General features: G+C 43.5%; 1 protein-coding gene across 1 annotated transcript in view; it reads left to right on the forward strand.

Annotated features, from left to right (window-relative positions):
• The window catches only part of LOC141147199 (sterol 26-hydroxylase, mitochondrial-like), a 72,026-nt gene that overhangs the window by 18,944 nt on the left and 31,963 nt on the right, over nt 1–21,119 (forward strand). Inside the window, exons 3-4 of the mRNA XM_073634354.1 lie at nt 14,165–14,364; nt 17,352–17,549. Of these exons, the coding sequence (XP_073490455.1) occupies nt 14,165–14,364; nt 17,352–17,549 (398 nt within the window). The remainder of the gene's footprint in view (nt 1–14,164; nt 14,365–17,351; nt 17,550–21,119) is intronic.

Genomic DNA, 21,119 nt, shown 5'->3' on the forward strand with positions numbered 1-21,119 from the left:
ACAAGAAAAAACTTTTTTTTTTTTTTTTCTTTTTTCAAATTTCAAAACTTTGTGACAAAAAGTGAGGTCTGCAAAATACTCACTATACCTCTCAGCAAATAGCTTGGGGTGTCTACTTTCCAAAATGGGGTCATTTGGGGGGGTTTTGTGCCACCTGGGCATTCCATGGCCTCCGAAACTGTGATAGGCAGTGAAGAGTGAAATCAAAAATTCACGCCCTTAGAAAGCCTGAAGGCGGTGCTTGGTTTTCGGGGTCCCGTACACGGCTAGGCTCCCAAAAAGTCTCACACATGTGGTATCCCCGTACTCAGGAGAAGCAGCAGAATGTATTTTGGGGTGTAATTTCACATATTCCCATGGCATGTTTGAGCAATATATCATTTAGTGACAACTTTGTGCAAAAAAAAAAAAAAAAAAAAAAAAATTTGTCTCTTTCCCGCAACTTGTGTCGCAATATAAAATATTCCATGGACTCGACATGCCTCTCAGCAAATAGCTTGGGGTGTCTACTTTCCAAAATGGGGTCATTTGGGGGGGTTTTGAACTGTCCTGGCATTTTATGCACAACATTTAGAAGCTTATGTCACACATCACCCACTCTTCTAACCACTTGAAGACAAAGCCCTTTCTGACACTTATTTTTTACATGAAAAAGTTTTTTTTTTTTGCAAGAAAATTACTTTGAACCCCCAAACATTATATATTTTTTTAAAGCAAATGCCCTACAGATTAAAATGGTGGGTGTTTCATTTTTTTTTTTCACACAGTATTTGCGCAGCGATTTTTCAAACGCATTTTTTGGGGAAAAAACACACTTTTTTAAATTTTAATGCACTAAAACACACTATATTGCCCAAATGTTTGATGAAATAAAAAAGATGATCTTAGACCGAGTACATGGATACCAAACATGACATGCTTTACAATTGCGCACAAACGTGCAGTGGCAACAAAATAAATACATTTTTAAAAGCCTTTAAAAGCCTTTACAGGTTACCACTTTAGATTTGCAGAGGAGGTCTACTGCTAAAATTACTGCCCTCGATCTGACCTTCGCGGCGATACCTCACATGCATGGTGCAATTGCTGTTTACGTTTGACGACAGACCGCCGCTTGCGTTCGCCTTAGCGCAAGAGCAGGGGGCGACAGGGGTGCTTTTTTTTTTTTTTTTTTTTTTTTTTTTCTTTATTATTTTTTTGCTTTTTTATCTTATTTTTAAACTGTTCCTTTCATTTTTTTTTTTTTTAAATCATTTTTATTGTTATCTCGGGGAATGTAAATATCCCCTATGATAGCAATAGGTAGTGACAGGTACTCTTTTTTGAAAAAATTGGGGTCTATTAGACCCTAGATCTCTCCTCTGCCTTCAAAGCATCTGACCACACCAAGATCGGTGTGATAAAATGCTTCCCCAATTTCCCAATGGCGCTATTTACATCCGGCGAAATCTAAGTCATAAAATGCTCGTAGCTTCCGGTTTCTTAGGCCATAGAGATGTTTGGAGCCACTCTTGTCTCTGATCAGCTCTATGGTCAGCTGGCTGAATCACCGGCTGCATTCTCAGGTTCCCTGTTGAGACAGGAGAGCCAGAGAAAAACACGGAAGACGGTGGGGGGGGGGGGGGGGGGGCATTCCCTCCCACGGCTTGTAAAGGCAGTCTAGAGGCTAATTAGCCGCTAGGATTGCTTTTACATGAAAGCCGACCGCTGGCTGAAAAGAATGATACCAAGATGATACCTAAACCTGCAGGCATCATTCTGGTATAACCACTCAAAGTTGTGAATGGCGTACCTGAAGACAAAAAAATGGTTAACAATAAAGCACAGTAAACAGTAAAGTATAAATAATTACATACCTGAAAAACAAACATGATAAAACATAATAACAATAACAATAACAATAAAACACTGCAGAATAGAATACAGTAAAAAAAGAGCAGAACAATAGAGAGAGAGAATAGAGAGAGAGAACAATAAAACGACAACTATTTTTTTTTATTTTATATATATATATATTTTTTTTTTTACACTTTTTTTGTAACTAACTTTTATAACGGTAACCGGTTCCAGGTTCGGGTCTCTCAAAATGCGATGGCATCTTGGGAGACCCTGTGAAAGTGTGCCTAGTCTGTGCAATGCTGTACCCTACGCTAATACTCAACTAGTGTATGGTAGCGTTCAAAACATTCACCAATGCAAAGACCAGGATTGTCAGGACAGGAGGGACAATAATAGCGGGTGTCACGCCTATATCCGCGTTTGCTGCAGACACAACATCTTTTTTGGGGGGGTTCGTTGGGTAGGGGTACTCGGGAGCACATAAAAATGCCTCTCATGCAGCCGACTGCATTTGGTTGGGGATGTGAATGGGGGAAGTACGGGTGCTGCAGAAGCGGTGGGTTCCCAATTAGGATTGGCGAATGCAGCAGGAAGGGCACTATGGGCACGACGGGCCTGTGTTTGTCTTCTTGGTGGCAGCGGGACACTACTTGTGCTTGCCACCTCACCAGCTTGAACTGCACTTATGGGACTCGCCACGTCACCAAGTGTTACTGCAGCGCTGGTTTGACTACGACCGGGGTATACTAGGCCGCTGGTGCTTGCCAGTTCAATAAAAAGCTTCCAAAAAAACTGTTAGCGATCGCAGGGATCAGGTCTGACTCTGCGAACGCTGCAGTTATGCGTTTAGTGTTTTGTAAGTGTCAGTGATCGATCGATACTGCACTTGGGTGGGCTGGACTGGGCCGGGCGGAGGGGCAAAACGCAGGTGCTAGCAGGTATCTGGGCTGATCCCGCTAACACTGCGTTTTTGGGAACCCTAAACTGCTGGGGACGCTAGTATAGATCTGATCGGATCAGATATTGATCCGATCAGATACTATACCACTAAAGGAGGCGTATGCTGCGTGCGTGGGTGTTAGTGGTACTGGCGCTAACCTGACGCTGCCTGGGGCCGGTGCTTGCTAGTTCACCAAAATGCTACCAAAAAAACTGTTAGCGATCGCAGGGATCAGGCCTGACTCTGCGAACGCTGCAGTTATGCGTTTAGTGTTTTGTAAGTGACAGTGATCGATCGATACTGCACTTGGGTGGGCTGGGCGGAGGGGCAAAACGCAGGTGCTATCAGGTATCTGGGCTGATCCCGCTAACACTGTGTTTTTGGGAACCCTAAACTGCTGGGGACGCCAGTATAGATCTGATCGGATCAGATATTGATCCGATCAGATACTATACCACTAAGGGAGGCGCATGCTGCGTGCGTGGGTGTTAGCGGTACTGGCGCTAATCTGACGCTGCCTGGGGCGACGCATATCACCGCCGGGCGATCAGGGGGCTAAACCTTTATTCGGTAATAAACGGCGGGTGCCCTGACACTATAAAAAATAAATGAACTAACCTGCGTCACCCGTAACGGTTATACGGTGATCAGTGGTGAAAGGGTTAACTAGGGGGCAATCAAGGGGTTAAAACATTTATTAGATAGTATATGGGGGTCCCTGTCACTATAAAACGCTGACGGCGAACCTAAATATTTACCTCACTAACTAGCGTCACCAGTGACACTAATACAGCGATCAGAAAAATGATCGCTTAGCGACACTGGCGATGGGGGGTGATCAAGGGGTTAAAACTTTATTAGGGGGGTTAGGGGGGTATCCTAGACCTAAAGGGGGGTAATACTCACTGTCCCAACACTGTAACTGTCACAAACTGACACTATGCAGTAATCAGAAAAAAAAAAAAAAAAACCTGCTGGTGTCAGTTTGTGACGGGGGGGGGGGGGTGATTGGGGGGGGATCGGGGGGCGATCGGGGGGGGGATCGGGGTGTTTTGTATGCCTGGCATGTTCTACTGTGTGTGTGTGTTGTGCACTCACATACCTGTCTTCTCCCCTCGGCGCTGGAACGGAAACTACCGAGCCGAGGGGAGATGACATCATTTCCTTTGCTGCTGTTTAGCATACAGCAGCAAAGGAGTGTTCCCATTGGCCGGCGGCGATCGCGAGGGGGGGGCCACGAACGGATGGCCTCCCCCTCATCTCGGATCGCCGGGGAACAGAACGGGACCGCTTCGGGCACCGGGGGGGGGTCCGATCGGACCCCCCACCCGCGAGAGGCAAATCACGTACATGTACGTGATTTTGCCTGCCCGTGCCGCCTTGCCGACGTAAATCGGCGTTAGGCGGTCCTTAAGTGGTTAATCTCCCTGTGATGATTTCTCGCACTTATTTTTTTTTTTTTTCCCACTCAGCCATACTTTTTTCTGCTTCTCAAATATTTGTTAAACATTTAGATCACACTTGCGTCTGGTCTAATTATTTTGTTAGACCCATCAGTGATATGGCTATTGGATCACCTTTACCTGAAGTTGCAGCTCCAACTGTTTTGGTTCCTATGAGTCCGACCGAGGGTTGTCCCCGAGCAGGCGTCCCAGATGCAACACAGTCTCCCAGACAATGTTGTCCAGTGGTACCTGGGATGGTGCAGTAATCCAAGACGCCGGCTCCGGTCCAATCCCCATGGGCCCTATTGTGCAATGTCACCTGGTATTTTACATATTTATCTGCTTAATACATCGGCTAGCAAGGTGTTGGCTGCCTTACAGAGTGAAGCCATAAGACAATTCAAGTATCTCTTTAACCACTTCAGCCCCGGAAGGATTTACCCCCTTCCTGACCAGAGCACTTTTTACAATTCGGCACTGCGTCGCTTTAACTGCTAATTGCGCGGTCATGCAATGCTGTACCCAAACGAAATTTGCATCCTTTTCTTCCCACAAATAGAGCTTTCTTTTGATGGTATTTGATCACCTCTGCCGTTTTTATTTTTTGCGCTATAAACGGAAAAAGACTGAAAATTTTGAAAAAAAATGATATTTTCTACTTTTTGTTATAAAAAAAATCCCATAAACTAAATTTTAGTCATACATTTAGGCCAAAATGTATTCGGCCACATGTCTTTGGTAAAAAAAATGTCAATAAGCGTATATTTATTGGTTTGCGCAAAAGTTATAGCGTCTACAAACTAGGGTACATTTTCTGGAATTTACACAGCTTTTAGTTTATGACTGCCTATGTCATTTCTTGAGGTGCTAAAATGGCAGGGCAGTACAAACCCCCCCCAAATGACCCCATTTTGGAAAGTAGACACCCCAAGGAAATTGCTGAGAGGCATGTTGAGCCCATTGAATATTTTTTTTTTTTGTCCCAAGTGATTGAATAATGACAAAAAAAAAAAAAAAAAATTTACAAAAAGTTGTCACTAAATGATATATTGCTCACACAGGCCATGGGCATATGTGGAATTGCACCCCAAAATACATTCAGCTGCTTCTCCTGAGTACGGGGATACCACATGTGTGGCACTTTTTGGGAGCCTAGCCGCGTACGGGGCCCCGAAAACCAATCACCGCCTTCAGGATTTCTAAGGGCATACATTTTTGATTTCACTCCTCACTGCCTATCACAGTTTTGAAGGCCATAAAATGCCAAGATGGCACAAACCCCCCCCCCAAATGACCCCATTTTGGAAAGTAGACACCCCAAGCTATTTGCTGAGAGGCATGGTGAGTATTTTGCAGCTCTCATTTGTTTTTGAAAATGAAGAAAGCCCAGAAAAAAAATTTTTTTTTTTTTCTTTTTTCAATTTTCAAAACTTTGTGACAAAAAGTGAGGTCTGCAAAATACTCACTATACCTCTCAGCAAATAGCTTGGGGTGTCTACTTTCCAAAATTGGGTCATTTGGGGGGGTTTTGTGCCACCTGGGCATTCCATGGCCTCCGAAACTGTGATAGGCAGTGAAGAGTGAAATCAAAAATTTACGGCCTTAGAAAGCCTGAAGGCGGTGCTTGGTTTTCGGGGTCCCGTGCGCGGCTAGGCTCCCAAAAAGGCCCACACATGTGGTATCCCCGTACTCAGGAGAAGCAACAGAATGTATTTTGGGGTGTAATTTCACATATTCCCATGGCATGTTTGAGCAATATAACATTTAGTGACAACTTTGTGCAAAAAAAAAAAAAAAAAAATTGTCTCTTTCCCGCAACTTGTGTCACAATATAAAATATTCCATGAACTCGACATGACTCTCAGCAAATAGCTTGGGGTGTCTACTTTCCAAAATTGGGTCATTTGGGGGGGTTTGAACTGTCCTGGCATTTTATGCACAACATTTAGAAGCTTATGTCACACATTACCCACTCTTCTAACCACTTGAAGACAAAGCCCTTTCTGACACTTTTTGATTACATGAAAAAATTATTTTTTTTTGCAAGAAAATTACTTTGAACCCCCAAACATTATATATTATTTTAAAGCAAATGCCCTACAGATTAAAATGGTGGGTGTTTCATTTTTTTTTTCACACAGTAATTGCGCAGCAATTTTTCAAACGCATTTTTTGTGGAAAAAACACACTTTTTTAAATTTTAATGCACTAAAACACACTATATTGCCCAAATATTTGATGAAATAAAAAAGATGATCTTAGGCCGAGTACATGGATACCAAACATGACATGCTTTAAAATTGCGCACAAACGTGCAGTGGCAACAAAATTAATACATTTTTAAAAGCCTTTAAAAGCCTTTACAGGTTACCACTTTAGATTTACAGAGGAGGTCTACTGCTAAAATTACTGCCCTCGATCTGACCTTCGCGGTGATACCTCACATGCATGGTGCAATTGCTGTTTACATTTGATGCCAGACCGACGCTTGCGTTCGCCTTAGCGCGTGAGCAGGGGGGACAGGGGTGCTTTTTTTTTTTTTTTTTTTCTTTATTATTTTTTTGCTTTTTTATCTTATTTTTAAACTTTTCCTTTTCATTTTTTTTTTAAATCATTTTTATTGTTATCTCAGGGAATGTAAATATCCCCTATAATAGCAATAGGTAGTGACAGGTACTCTTTTTTGAAAAAATTGGGGTCTATTAGACCCTAGATCTCTCCTCTGCCCTCAAAGCATCTGACCATACCAAGATCGGTGTGATAAAATGCTTCCCCAATTTCCCAATGGCGCTGTTTACATCCGGCGAAATCTAAGTCATAAAATGCTCGTAGCTTCCGGTTTCTTAGGCCATAGAGATGTTTGGAGCCACTCTGGTCTCTGATCAGCTCTATGGTCAGCTGGCTGAATCACCGGCTGCATTCTCAGGTTCCCTGTTGAGACAGGAGAGCCAGAGAAAAACACGGAAGACGGTGGGGGGGGGGGCATTCCCTCCCACTGCTTGTAAAAGCAGTCTAGAGGCTAAATAGCCGCTAGGATTGCTTTTACATGAAAGCCGACCGCTGGCTAAAAAGAATGATACCAAGATGATACCTAAACCTGCAGGCATCATTCTGGTATAACCACTCAAAGTCGTGAATGGCGTACCTGAAGACAAAAAAATGGTTAACAATAAAGCACAGTAAACGGTAAAGTATAAAAAATTGCATACCTGAAAAGCAAACATGATAAAACATAATAACAATAAAACATTGCAGAATATAATACAGTAAAAAAGAGCAGAACAATAGAGAGAGAATAGAGAGAGAGAGAACAATGAAACGACAACTATTTTTTAAAATTTTTGTTTGTGTTTTTTTTTTTTTTTACACTTTTTTTTGTAACTAACTTTTATAACTGTAACCGGTTCCAGGTTCGGGTCTCTCAAAATGCGATGGCATCTTGGGAGACCCTGTGAAAGTGTGTCTAGTCTGTGGAATGCTGTACCCTACGCTAATACTCAACTAGTGAATGGTAGCGTTCAAAACATTCACCAATGCAAAGACCAGGATTATCAGGACAGGAGGGACAATAATAGCGGGTGTCACGTCTATATCCGCGCTTGCTGCAGACACAACATCTTTTTTGGGGGGGTTCGTTGGGTAGGGGTACTCGGGAGGACATATAAATGCCTCTCATGCAGCCGACTGCATTTGGTTGGGGATGTGAATGGGGGAAGTACGGGCGCTGCAGAAGCGGTGGGTTCCCAATTAGGATTGGCGAATGCAGCAGGAAGGGCATTATGGGCACGACAGGCCTATGTTTGTCTTTTTGCAGCGGGACACTACTTGTGCTTGCCACCTCACCAGCTTGAACTGCACTTATGGGACTCGCCACGTCACCAAGTGTTACTGCAGTGATGGTTTGACTACGACCGGGGTGTACTAGGCCGCTGGTGCTTGCCAGTTCACCAAAACGCTACAAAAAAAAAAGTGACAGTGATCGATCGATACTGCACTTGGGTGGGCCGGGCTGGGCCGGGCGGAGGGGCAAAACGCAGGTGCTAGCAGGTATCTGGGCTGATCCCGCTAACACTGCGTTTTTGGGAACCCTAAACTGCTGGGGACGCTAGTATAGATCTGATCAGATATTGATCCGATCAGATACTATACCACTAAGGGAGGCGTATGCTGCGTGCGTGGGTGTTAGCGGTACTGGCGCTAATCTGACGCTGCCTGGGGCTGGTGCTTGCCAGTTCACCAAAATGCTACCAAGAAAACTGTTAGCGATCGCAGGGATCAGGCCTGACTCTGCGAACGCTGCAGTTATGCGTTTAGTGTTTTGTAAGTGACAGTGATCTATCGATACTGCACTTGGGTGGGCTGGGCTGGGCCGGGCGGAGGGGCAAAACGCAGGTGCTAGCAGGTATCTGTACTGATCCCGCTAACACTGCGTTTTTGGGAACCCTAAACTGCTGGGGACGCTAGTATAGATCTGATTGTATCAGATATTGATGCGTTCAGATACTATACCACTAAGGGAGGTGTACGGTGCGTGTACGGTGCGTGCGTGGGTGTTCGCGGTACTGGCGCTAATCTGACGCTGCCTGGGGCGACGCATATCACCGCCGGGCGATCAGGGGGCTAAACCTTTATTCGGTAATAAATGGCGGGTGCCCTGACACTATAAAAAATAAACGAACTAACCAGCGTCACCCGTAACAGTTATACAGTGATCAGTGGTGAAAGGGTTAACTAGGGGGCAATCAAGGGGTTAAAACATTTATTAGATAGTATATGGGGGTCCCTGTCGCTATAAAACGCTGACAGCGAACCTAAATATTTACGTTCCTAACTAGCGTCACCAGTGACACTAATACAGCGATCAGAAAAATGATCGCTTCGCGACACTGGCGACAGGGGGTGATCAAGGGGTTAAAACTTTATTAGGGGGGGTTAGGGGGGTACCCTAGACCTACAGGGGGCTAACACTCACTGTCCTACCACAGTAACTGTCACAAACTGACACTATGCAGTAATCAGGAAAAAAAAAAAACCTGCTTGGTGTCAGTTTGTGACTGGGGGGGTGATTGGGGGGGATCGGGGGGGGGGATCGGGGGTGTTTAGTGTGCCTGGCATGTTCTACTGTGTTGTGAGTGTTGGTGCACTTACATGTCGTCTCTCCTCGGCGCTGGAACGGAAACTGCCCAGAGATGACATCACATCCTCTGCCTCTGTGTACTATACAGAGGCAGGGGATGTTTCTCATTGGCTGGTAACGATCGTGAGGGGGGGGCCATGATCGGATGGTCTCCCCCTCGTCTCTCATCGCTCCCAACCAAATGCTGACCGCCGATGGCACCGGGGGGGGGGTCCGATCGGACCCCCCGCCCGCGGGAAGGCAATCACGTACCAGGTACGTGATTTTGCCTGCCCGTGCCGCTCTGCTCACGTATATAGACGTGAGGCGGTCGGCAAGTGGTTAACCTTTTCTAATGTTTCCTGCTTCTCTGCCAGCTCCCAATCTGTCACTGATAGGCAAGCAGGCTACAACACGAGTTTTACAGGCACACAGAACATGAGATGTGAAGAAAGATTTTTGCTGGCTATTTAAACTCCTATTATCCACCCATACCTTTTTTGATCTTTGGGTTTTAACAATTTAAGTTTATCCACCAAATCCTGACACTTTTACGGTTAGTTTACTATTGAATCCAAACTTCCTTATGAAGCCCTGTGTCCCTAAAGAGGAGTTCCAGTCTCCCACTTTGCACATTAGGAACACATAAGCAGGCACAAAACATTCTTTTACAGAGACTATTCCCCATTGTCAGCACCAGACGGGTCTCTCATTTACCTATAAAACACTGGTATAGTGACCATCGGCCCACGGTAACATAGGATTACAAGAAGAGTAAAAATATCATCACTCCCCACACTATAGGGAGAATCAAAAAATAATGAACTTGTCTCTGCAGTACTGTTGTTTTTCAATAAGGTTACAGCATCAACAGAAAGGTTAAAGTGAGAAAGGAGAAACTAAACACACAGAAGAAATTTAGCCTTGCGATCTTTCTAGACCACTTAACTAAACAACGCTTAAATCGTCGGGCAATCCACCTCCAACGACGTCAGGCATTCACCCTCTGATGTTCGGTATACCTCAAATCTTCTTTTTTTTATCTGTCCTAGACAGCGGGTAACGCAATTTTTTTACCTTAGACAACGTCCCCAAGTGACTCTGTCTTCGCGCACTGGATTATCAAGATATTATACGATCAATCCCAGTGTTAGCAATTACAACACATTAAACCAGAATCAAACGGAAAGATGAAAAGACTCTTAGAGAGAATTAAGAATAATTTAAATTATCTTACCTCTCAAACACCAGGAGGACTGGATCACGAAGTTCGAAACCAGACAGTGGATCTGGGTCTCAGGCCCCCGCCCCTATTTCACCACTAACGTTGAGTGGGGGGACTTTTTAATTCTCAGTGAGCTTTGAAGTCCAATACTCGCCGAAGTTTTTGTCCGGACCATCTGACCCGAAATGCACTTGTCGGTTCCGGCTCTAGAAGGACCAAAAATGTTAGGATTACTCTTCTCTTGTGATCAGTTGAACTCCAGATGTATTGAAAAGCAGACAATTTATTTCAGATGTGTCACACAAATGGATAATGCTTACAAGCCAAAAGATGCAGTAAGAATCACACAAAGAGATGTACATCCCCCCTCCTAATACCTACAATAATATAGCTATAATGCTTCTATTGGCTGAGGAAACGCAGATAGCGTGCCTGGTACAAAATGGTACTTTATTTCGCTAATTAGTGTTTCCTGTACCGTCTTGTTCTACCATATATGGTTAAGCCTAATCATCCTACAACTTAGTATGGAGTTAGTTAAAGCAAACGATATAGCAAGTTAATACAATGATGTGCTCAGAAAAATCCATCTCAGGGTTATTGTTTTTCTAATAGTTTTTCTAATAGTCACACAATAAACATTTAAAACTTTTCTAACAACGGTGACAAGCAGTGAGCAATAGCTCTACAGCGATGGAACACAGGAGCTGACAGTCTGCCAATGAACCTCTTTTGGGTCCATATTTTTATAATGTGTCTACATTCTACTTCACACGTGTGAGTTGCCACTTTTATGTGTTAAAAAATTGTTCTTAAATCCTATGCCTAGAGGTGCCTCTTTTTTTGTTTTTTCAGCCTTGCAGGAACTTCTGTTCTCATATGGTGGCTGCCCTTAGTGTTTGGACTTCTCTACCCCTACTAGTATATAGACTTTTATGGACTTTATGATACACTTGTGGGGAAAAAGAAATATTTCTAGTGTTTGCACCTTTTCCCATTTTTTTTTGTCCATCATATTGCCAGACAGATGCGTGATTTGTCACTCCCTGAGAACACGTCTCCACTGCTCTAGAGTCCAAAGGCGTGCTTTACACCACTGCATCCGACGCTTTGCATTGAACTTGGTGATGTAAGGCTTGGATGCAGCTACTCGGCCATGGAAACCCATTTCATGAAGCTCTCTATGCACTGTTGTTGTGCTAATCTGAAGGCCACACGAAGTTTGGAGGTCTGTAGCTATTGACTCTGCAGACAGTTGGCAACCTCTGCGTACTGTGCGCTTCAGCATGCGCTGACCCCGCTCAGTTGCTGTTGGTTCCACTTTTGTTTTAATACCACTAACCATTGACCATGGAATACTTAATAGCATGGAAATTTAATGGATGGACTTATGCACAGGTGGCAACGCCACGCGTTACTGGGCTTGAAGCTCCTGAAAGTGACCCATTCTTAGGCCCCTTTCACACTGAGGCAGCGTCGGCGGTAAAACGCTTTACCGTCAGTATTCGGCCGCTAGCGGGGCGGTTTTACCCCCCGCTAGCGGCCGAGAAAGGGTATTTCCGCGGTGTCCCATAGATTGCAATGGGCAGGAGCGGTGGAGGAGCGGTATACACACCGCTACTTTACCGCTCCAAAGATGCTGCTAGCAGGACTTTTTTTCCCGTCCTGCCAGTGCACTGCTCCAATGTGAAAGCCCTCGGGGCTTCCACATTGGAGCCAAAGCAGTGACACTTTTAGGTCAGTTTGCAAGCGCTATTTTTAGTGTAATAGCGCCTGCAAACCGCCCCATTGTGAAAGGGGCCTTAAGCAGGCCATACACGGTCGAATTTCGAACAAATTTTCTTTTCAAAATCAGAAAGTTCTTTTTTTTGTGATCCGATGGCGCCACCATTGATTTTCGAAATTCGGCCGACCAAGCCTTCAATTTCACCGCATGTTGCTACAGAAAATCATTTTTTTGGCCGGGAATCTTCTTTTCTCTCCAAAAATTTTCTTTTCTTATTACATTTCTCGCTCGATTCTCCCATCATTGATTAGAAAATCGTTCGTTTTTCTAAAAATTTCCAACATGTACGATTTCTCAAATTTGATTGCCGCACGAAAATCGGCCGTTGTTGCAGCACACTAATGGTGCGAAATTCATACGAAAATTCTTTCATACGATTTTCAAAAGAAAATTCTTAGGAAATTCGAACCGTGTATGACCGGCATTACACAAAGTTTGTAAAGCAGTCTGCATGCCTAGGTGTTTGATTTTACACACCTGTGGCCATAGAGGTGATTTGAACACCCGAATCCAATGATTCAGGTGGGTGTCCTAATACATTTGGCAATATAGTGTATTAACCACTTCCCGCCAGGGCTATACCCGAAAGACGGCTACAGCGCGAGCCTTAATTGCTGGGAGGGCGTATATAGACATCCTCCCATGCGCGCGCTGCCTGCGTGCCCCCTCCGATCCCGGCCCCTTACCACGTGATCAGCTGTCAGCCAATGACAGCTGATCACATGATGTAAACAGAAGCTCGGCAACCTGCTTTTTTTAATGCTCGCGTTGACATCGGGAGTTAAAAAAAAAAAACAATCACCGGCTTTTGTCAAAGGGACATCGGTCCCGACTAGTGAGTGCCACCTATCAGTGCCCACCAGTGCCGCCTCATCAGTGCCACCTATCAGAGCCCACCAGTGCCGCCTCATCTGCCCACCAGTGCCCATCAGTGCAACGGCAACCTTATCAGTGTAGCCTATTAGTGCAGCTTAATCAGCGCACATCAATGAAGGAGAAAAATGTACCTGTTTGCTAAATTATATAACAAACTATAAAACTGTTTTATTTATTTATTTTAATTTGATCTGTATTTTTTTTTTAGCAAAAAATAAAAAAAAACAGCTGTGATTAAATACCACCAAAAGAAAGCTCTATTTGTGGGGAAATAAATGATGAACATTTCATTTGGGTACAGTGTTGTATGACTGCGTAATTGGCATTCAAGTGCCGCGTACACACGATCGGACTTTCCAACAACAAAACCGTGGAATTTTGTTCGAAGGGTGTTGGCTCCAACTTGTCTTGCCTACACACGGCCACACAAATGGTGGCCAACAATTATGAACGTAGTGACGTACAAGACGTGCGTGAAATATCCATCACGAACGCTAGTTTTACAAGACCGAGCGCTTCCGGCTCGTCCTTGATTCCGAGCATGTGTGTACTTCGGACTTTTGCCCGACAGACTTGTGTACACACGATCGGAAAGTCCGACAACACACATTTGTTGGTGGAAAATTTGAGAACATGCTAGCCAACATTTGTTGGCGGAAAGTCCGACAAAAATTGTTCGATGGAGCGCACACACGGTCGGACTTTCCACCAACAGCCTGACTTCCAACATTTCCTGTCGGAAAATCCGATCGTGCGTACGGGGCTAGAGAGTGACAGCGCTGAAAATTGGCCTGAGCAGGAAGGGGGTTTAAATGGCCAGTAAGCAAGTGGTTAATAATAGTTGTTAAATTGTGATATTATTAAAAATTAGAAAAATTATATTTAAATTGCACTAATAGACTGGGCAAATACTTCTATGCTGTATCCGTCTCCGTAGGGAAGGCCACCACTGGCACACGCTGCGCACTGTGCTCAATAAGAGAATGCTGAAGCCTGCCGAGGCCGTTCTATACACCGGGGCCATCAACGAGGTGGTGACCGACCTCCTAAAATCACTGAATGACATGAGAAAAGAGACGCCCTCTGGAGTTATGGTGAACGACATCGCCAACGTCTTGTACCGATTCGCATTTGAAGGTGAGGCAGCCCTCGGTAAAATTAAGGGATCACGCCGATGACCACACAAAAAGTAAGGGAAAGTCCTCCCCCAGCAGAGACATATACAGTGGGGGGAAAAAAAATATTTGATCTCCTGCAGATTTTGTAAGTTTGCCCACACACAAATAAATGAAGGCTCTATAATTTTTATCATAGGTGTATTTTAAATGATAGAGACAGAATATCAACCAAAAATTCTGAAAAAACACACGATACAAATGTTATAAATGGAGTTGCAGTTCAGTGAGTAAAATAAATATTTGATCCCCAAGCAAAACATGACTTAGTACTTGGTGGAGAAACCCTTGTTGGCAAGCACAGAGGTCAGACGTTTCTTGTAGTTGGTGACCAGGTTTGCACACATCTCAGGAGGGAATTTGGTCCACTCTCTACAGATCTTCTCCAAATCCATAAAGCGGAACTTCAGTCATTTTTTTTCATCTTTCCATCTATTAAATTCTCTGCCCTTGTTGTTTAACTTTGGATTTCCTATTTGGAAAAAAGCCTAGGCATATGACATCATGCACAGTTCTCTCTCTCACTCTTGTAAGAGTTTGCTAGGACGGGAGGGGGGATGAGTCATATTAGGGCCAATGAGAGCTGCAGAGCTGGAGGTGTGCTTCTGTGTGTCTGTGTAAATCCAGAAAGTGAACAGGCAGCCGCTTCAGCTGCCCACATTTAAAATGGTTGCAGCCAGACTCAGTTGAGGGAGATTTCTGCAGCATATTTGGCAAGTACAGAATCAAAGTTTATATAACATTTAATGCAAAGTGGTTGGAGGGAAGTTTCAGAATGGCAAAGATATGTTTATTACAAATGATGTGAGCAGACTGCAGTTCCTCTTTAAGGTTTCTTGGCTGTCCCTTGGCAACTCAAAGTTTCAGCTCCCTCCATACATTTTCTATAGGATTAAGGTCTGGAGACTGACTAGGCCACTCCATGACCTTAATGTGCTTCTTTTTGAGCCACTCCTTTGTTGCCTTGGTGGTATGTTTTGGGTCATTGTCATGCTGGAAGACCCATCCACAACTCATCTTTGGTGTTCTGGCTGAGGGAAGAAGGTTCTTATCTAAAATTTTACAATACCTGGCCCCGTCCATTGGCCCCTCAATGTTGCAAAGTCAGTCTGTACCTTTAACAGAGAAACAGCCCCAAAGCATAATGTTTCCACCTCCGTGCTTGACTGTAGGGATGGTGTTCTTAGGGTCATAGTCAGCATTTTTCTTCATCCAAACACGGCGATTCCCCCTCTCAAGAAGGCACATGTACATTCATGCCAATGAACATCTAAATGATTCAGAGGATTGGGAGAAAGTGCTGTGGTCAGATGAGACCAAAACTGACCTCTTTGGCATTATCTCAACTCTCTGTGTTTTGAAGGAAGAAAAATGGCGACTTTGACCCTAAGAACACCATCCCTACAGTCAAGCACTGAGGTGGAAACATTATTCTTTGGGGAGGCCAACTTTGCCGCATTGGGGGGCCAATGGACAAGGCCATGTATTGTAAAATCTTGGATGAGAACCTTCTTCCCTCAGCTAGAACACTGAAGATGAGTTGTGGATGGGTCTTCCAACATGACAATGACCCAAAACATAAGGCAACAAAGGCGTGGCTCAAGAAGAAGCACATTAGGGTCATGGAGTGGCCTAGTCAGTCTCCAGACCTTAATCCTATAGAAAATTTATGGAGGGAGCTGAAACTTCCAGTTGCCAAGCGACAGCCAAGAAACCTTAAGGATTTAGAGAGGATCTGTAAAGAAGAGTGGACCAAAATCCCTCCTGAGATGTGTGCAAACCTGGTCACCGACTACAAGAAATCTCTTACCTCTGTGCTTGCCAACAAGGGTTTCTCCCCTAAAGTATGAAGTCATGTTTTGGTCGGGGACCAAATACTTATTTTACTCACTGAACTGCAACCTAATTTATAACATTTGTATCGTGTTTTTTCTGGATTTTTGGTTGATATTCTGCCTCTATCATTTAAAATACACCTATGATAAAAATTATAGACCCTCCATTTCAAGTGGGAAAACTTACAAATTCGTCAGGGGATCAAATGATACTTTTTCCCCACTGTACATCATTAAAAACTCAACAGAGGTTGCAACTCTCCTCTACACTTCCTAGAGCAAACTTTGTGGTTATTTCATAACTTCTTTAGGACCTTCGGCTGTCTCACTCCTCTCCAATGAAGTACTCATTTCTATAGACTTAAATATGTTTTCATTTCCAGTCCTTCGTAAGCCTGCTAGAGATTTACAGTGGTTGTAAACCCTCACTTCTCTCCAGTGAAGTGACTGGCTTCAGGTGATGCACAGCGATGATACAAATCCTCCTACATAAGTTGTACCTGTCTGTCTGCGGTCTTCTCTTCTCTACATCCCTTCAAAGTCCAGAATTTATAAAGCTTGTCTTAGATTTCAGAAAAAAAGGGGGCGGAGCGCTGAAGTTATTCTGCCTAGCTCAGTGACAAAAGCTCTGAGAGCTGATTGGAGGAAATGGACATCCCCCCTTCACACAGGAAGAGAGCTGTGGCTGTCAATCACAGACTGTGTGTTGGAGCTCCCTCCCCTGTCATCTTTTTTTTTTCTCTTGGTTTTAGGAAAACTTGTCAGAAGAGATTCATACTGATAGCAGAGGAACGAGGCAGCACACCGAAATTACACTTAGTGCTTTGGATAGAGACAAGTACACACTATAAAGGGATATGCTTTGTTCATATTCCATGTCTGAGGTTTACAACTACTTTAAAACACATGCAGTAAAGGAAAAGAGTTGTGATGGAGTGACTTTCTGTAGTCATACTTGGGGCCTGGTCATCTTATGGGCCTTGTGGCATTGTTAAACTTTGCACCTCCTCTAGTTTAGCCTCATAACAGGCCCCCAACATGTCTGCCCTCATGCTGCATAAAGCAATCCTGTATTTAAATCTGTATATATCTCTCTCTTCTGCTTTTCTTCCAGGGATTTCGTACATCTTATTTGAGACCCGTATTGGCTGTCTGGAGAAGAAAATCCCCCCGGAGTCTCAAAAATTTATTGACTCCATTGGAGCCATGTTGAAATATTCAGTATATGTGGGCATTCTTCCAGCCTGGACCAAAAATGTACTACCCTATCACAAACTCTACCTAGAGAACTGGGACAACATTTTTAATTTTGGTGAGTAGTTTAAGACTGGAAAAAAAAAGTTGATCTGTGCAGGGACCCAATCAGAAAGCAACATTCATTTGTCTGTTGTACCAGCTCGCTGCCAAGTACCATGTGACTGCCGTGACCAATCACAGCAGGTCACATGACAATAAAATACAACTTCAAAAAACCCGCCATGACTCTTACTAAATACCTTGGATTGTCTGCTTTCCAAAAAAAAAGTGTAATTCGGGGGATATCTGTACTGTCCTGAAATTTTAGGGCCTCAAGAAATGAGATAGCCCGCCAGTACATCAGGATTGATCGATTTTCAGATATATACCATGGATTGTGAACACTATACCTTTCACACAGACTAAATAATATACACTGATTTGGGTTATTTTCACCAAAGAAATGTAGCAGAATACATTTTGGGCTAAATTTATGAAGAACAATTATTTGCAAAATTTTATAACCGAAATGAAGAAAAACTAATTTAATTTTTTTTTTTTTTCGTTTATTTAGCAAAAAATAAAAAACCCAGTGGTGATTAAAGCGGAGTTCCACTCAAAAATGGAACTTCCGCTTATCCGTCTTCTCACCCCTGCAGTGCCAAATTTGGCACCTTTCAGGGGGGAGGAGGGGGAGGGGGGAACAGGTACCTGTTTTTTGACAGGTCCCCTTCTCCACTTCCGGGCAGTGTTTCCAACCGCCCGTAGATTTCCGGGCAGCCCGTAAATTTAGACCCTTTTTCGGGATGTCCGTTACAGGCACCGGTGCCCGTAAAAAAGATGGCTGTGAGCCAACCACGCAACTGAGCATGCGCCGTTCCGAAGCCAGCCGGGCGGCGCATGTAATTGCGCCCCCCGACTCCATTTTTGAAGAGATCGAGACGAGAGACCACAGCGGCCGGCGACTCGTCTGTCCTGTCCTGCAGATAGTGCACTCGTCATAGGCGGAGGAGGAGGAGGAGAGTGAAACTGAGCCTGAGCCTGCAGCTAGGTAGACCTCTTTTAGGTTTGTTTATTTATTAGAGCAGTACCATGTGCAGTAAGTGTAACCCATAGCATACCACACTAACCCTACTCTAGTTATGTAAAATCTGATTGGGTGCTATGGATTATTGCAGTTTGCACATCTTCTTTGCTCTTTGCATTATCCTGAATAAGTCTGTTGTAGCAGCTGCAGAACTCATACTTCCAGTTTTTCTATAATTCAGCAGGCTAATTACGACATCCATTTGCATCCACTTAATTTATGATTACAGGCAGGCTACCTCAAAGGAATGCCACTATATACTTTTCTAGTGCTAGGCGCAACTATTTTTCCCTTTTCTGTGACAGTGCCTGTCACCTTGAATTTATTCTTCTCCTCAGTCTTCACGAGGGAATCGGGGGGCTTCAGTAACCAAAACTGCAGTGTTTATCCTCATGACACATCACAGGAAGCACCTCCATGGTTAACAGAGGACAAAATTAAGACTTGGGAAACTTAACATTAATAAATTACCGGGACCAGATGGCTTGCACCCGAGGGTACTTGGGGAACTCAGTCAAGTAATTGCCAGACTGTTGTTCCTAATTTTTACTGACAGTCTACTGACTGGAATGGTATCAGATGATTGGAGAAAAGCCAATGTAGCACCAATATTTAAAAAGGGCCCAAAATACATCTCTGGGAATTACAGACCAGTTAGCTTAACATCAATAGTATGCAAACTCTTGGAGGGGATGATAAGGGACTATATACAAGATTTTAGTAATGAGAACGGTATCATTAGCAGTAATCAGCATGGATTCATGAAGAATCATTCTTGCCAAACCAATCTATTACCCTTCTATGAGGAGGTGAGTTGCCATCTAGATAAAGGAAGGCCCGTAGACGTGGTGTATCTGGATTTTGCAAAAGCATTTGACACAGTTCCCCATAAACGTTTACTGTACAAAATAAGGTGCGTTGGCATGGACCATAGGGTGAGTACATGGATTGAAAACTGGCTACAAGGGCGAGTTCAGAGGGTGATGATAAATTTGGAGTACTCGGAATGGTCAGGGGTGGGTAGTGGGGTCCCCCAGGGTTCTGTCCTGGGACTAATCCTATTAAATTTGTTCATAAACGACCCAGAGGATGGGATAAACAGTTCAATCTCTGTATTTGCAGACGATACTTAGCTAAGCAGGGCAATAACTTCTCAGCAGGATGTGGAAACCTTGCAAAAAGACCTGAACAAATTAATGGGGTGGGCAACTACATGGCAAATGAGGTTCAATGTAGAAAAATGTAAAATAATGCATTTGGGTGGCAAAAATATTAATGCAATCTATACACTGGGGGGAGAACCTCTGGAGGAATCTAGGATGGAAAAGGACCTGGGGGTCCTAGTAGATGATAGGCTCAGCAATGGCATGCAATGCCAAGCTGCTGCTAACAAAGCAAATAGAATATTGGGATGCATTAAAAAGGGGATTAATTCCAGAGATAAAACGATAATTCTCCCGCTCTACAAGACTCTGGTCCGGCCACACCTGGAGTATGCTGTCCAGTTCTGGGCACCAGTCCTCAGGAGGGATGTACTGGAAATGGAGCGAGAAGAAGGGCAACAAAGCTAATAAAGGGTCTGGAGGATATTAGTTATGAGGAAAGGTTGCGAGCACTGAACTTATTCTCTCTGGAGAAGAGACGCTTGAGAGGGGATATGATTTCTATATACAAATACCGTACTGGTGACCCCACAATAGGGATGAAACTTTTTCTCAGAAGGGAGTTTAACAAGACTCGTGGCCACTCATTAAAATTAGAAGAAAAGAGGTTTAACCTTAAACTACGTAGAGGGTTCTTTATTGTAAGAGCGGTATAGATGTGGAATTCCCTTCCACAGGCGGTGGTCTCAGCGGGGAGCATCGATGGTTTCAAGAAACTATTAGATAATCACCTGAATGACCACAACATACAGGGATATACAATGTAATACTGACATATAATCACACACATAGGTTGGATTTGATGGACTTGTGTCTTTTTTCAACCTTGTCTACTATGTAACTATGTAACCTTTTAGCAATGAGATAGAATAGAGGAAGCTATATAAAAAAAACTTTGTCCTAAGTAAAGAAAGCTCAAGGTTCAGATGACATGCCATATTGTTTTTATTTTCACCTTCTGCTTCAAAGATCAATATCATAAAACATTAACATTTTATTTATTCTATTATTAATCAAATAAACAGTTCTGCCACTGATAAAAGTATTCTATTTCTATCCCATTGTTTGGGCTGTTATCTATTTGTTTGTATGGTGCTGTAACAAGAAGATCCCTGGTGAAAAGGCTGGGTTATAGTATCCTGACCTTCATGTAAATTGAGAAATAGGTTTTCTGACTTTTGTTTAACTTAAACACGTTGCTAATAGCACTAGTTATATGTTTGTAGTTTAAATCTTGATATTTGCACTGTTTAGCACAAAAAACAGTCATTTTAGGTCCTTTTTTTGCAGTGCCAGTAAAGAATGTGGATCCTCCAGTAAATTTTATGTTTTTTTGCTAGTAAAAAAATTGGTGGTGTTTGTAAATTTTGGAGTTCTGCCAGTAAATTTCACTTTG

The sequence above is a fragment of the Aquarana catesbeiana genome, linkage group LG06 (genome assembly GCF_042186555.1).
Source record: "Aquarana catesbeiana isolate 2022-GZ linkage group LG06, ASM4218655v1, whole genome shotgun sequence".
NCBI classification, from domain to species: Eukaryota; Metazoa; Chordata; class Amphibia; order Anura; family Ranidae; genus Aquarana; species Aquarana catesbeiana.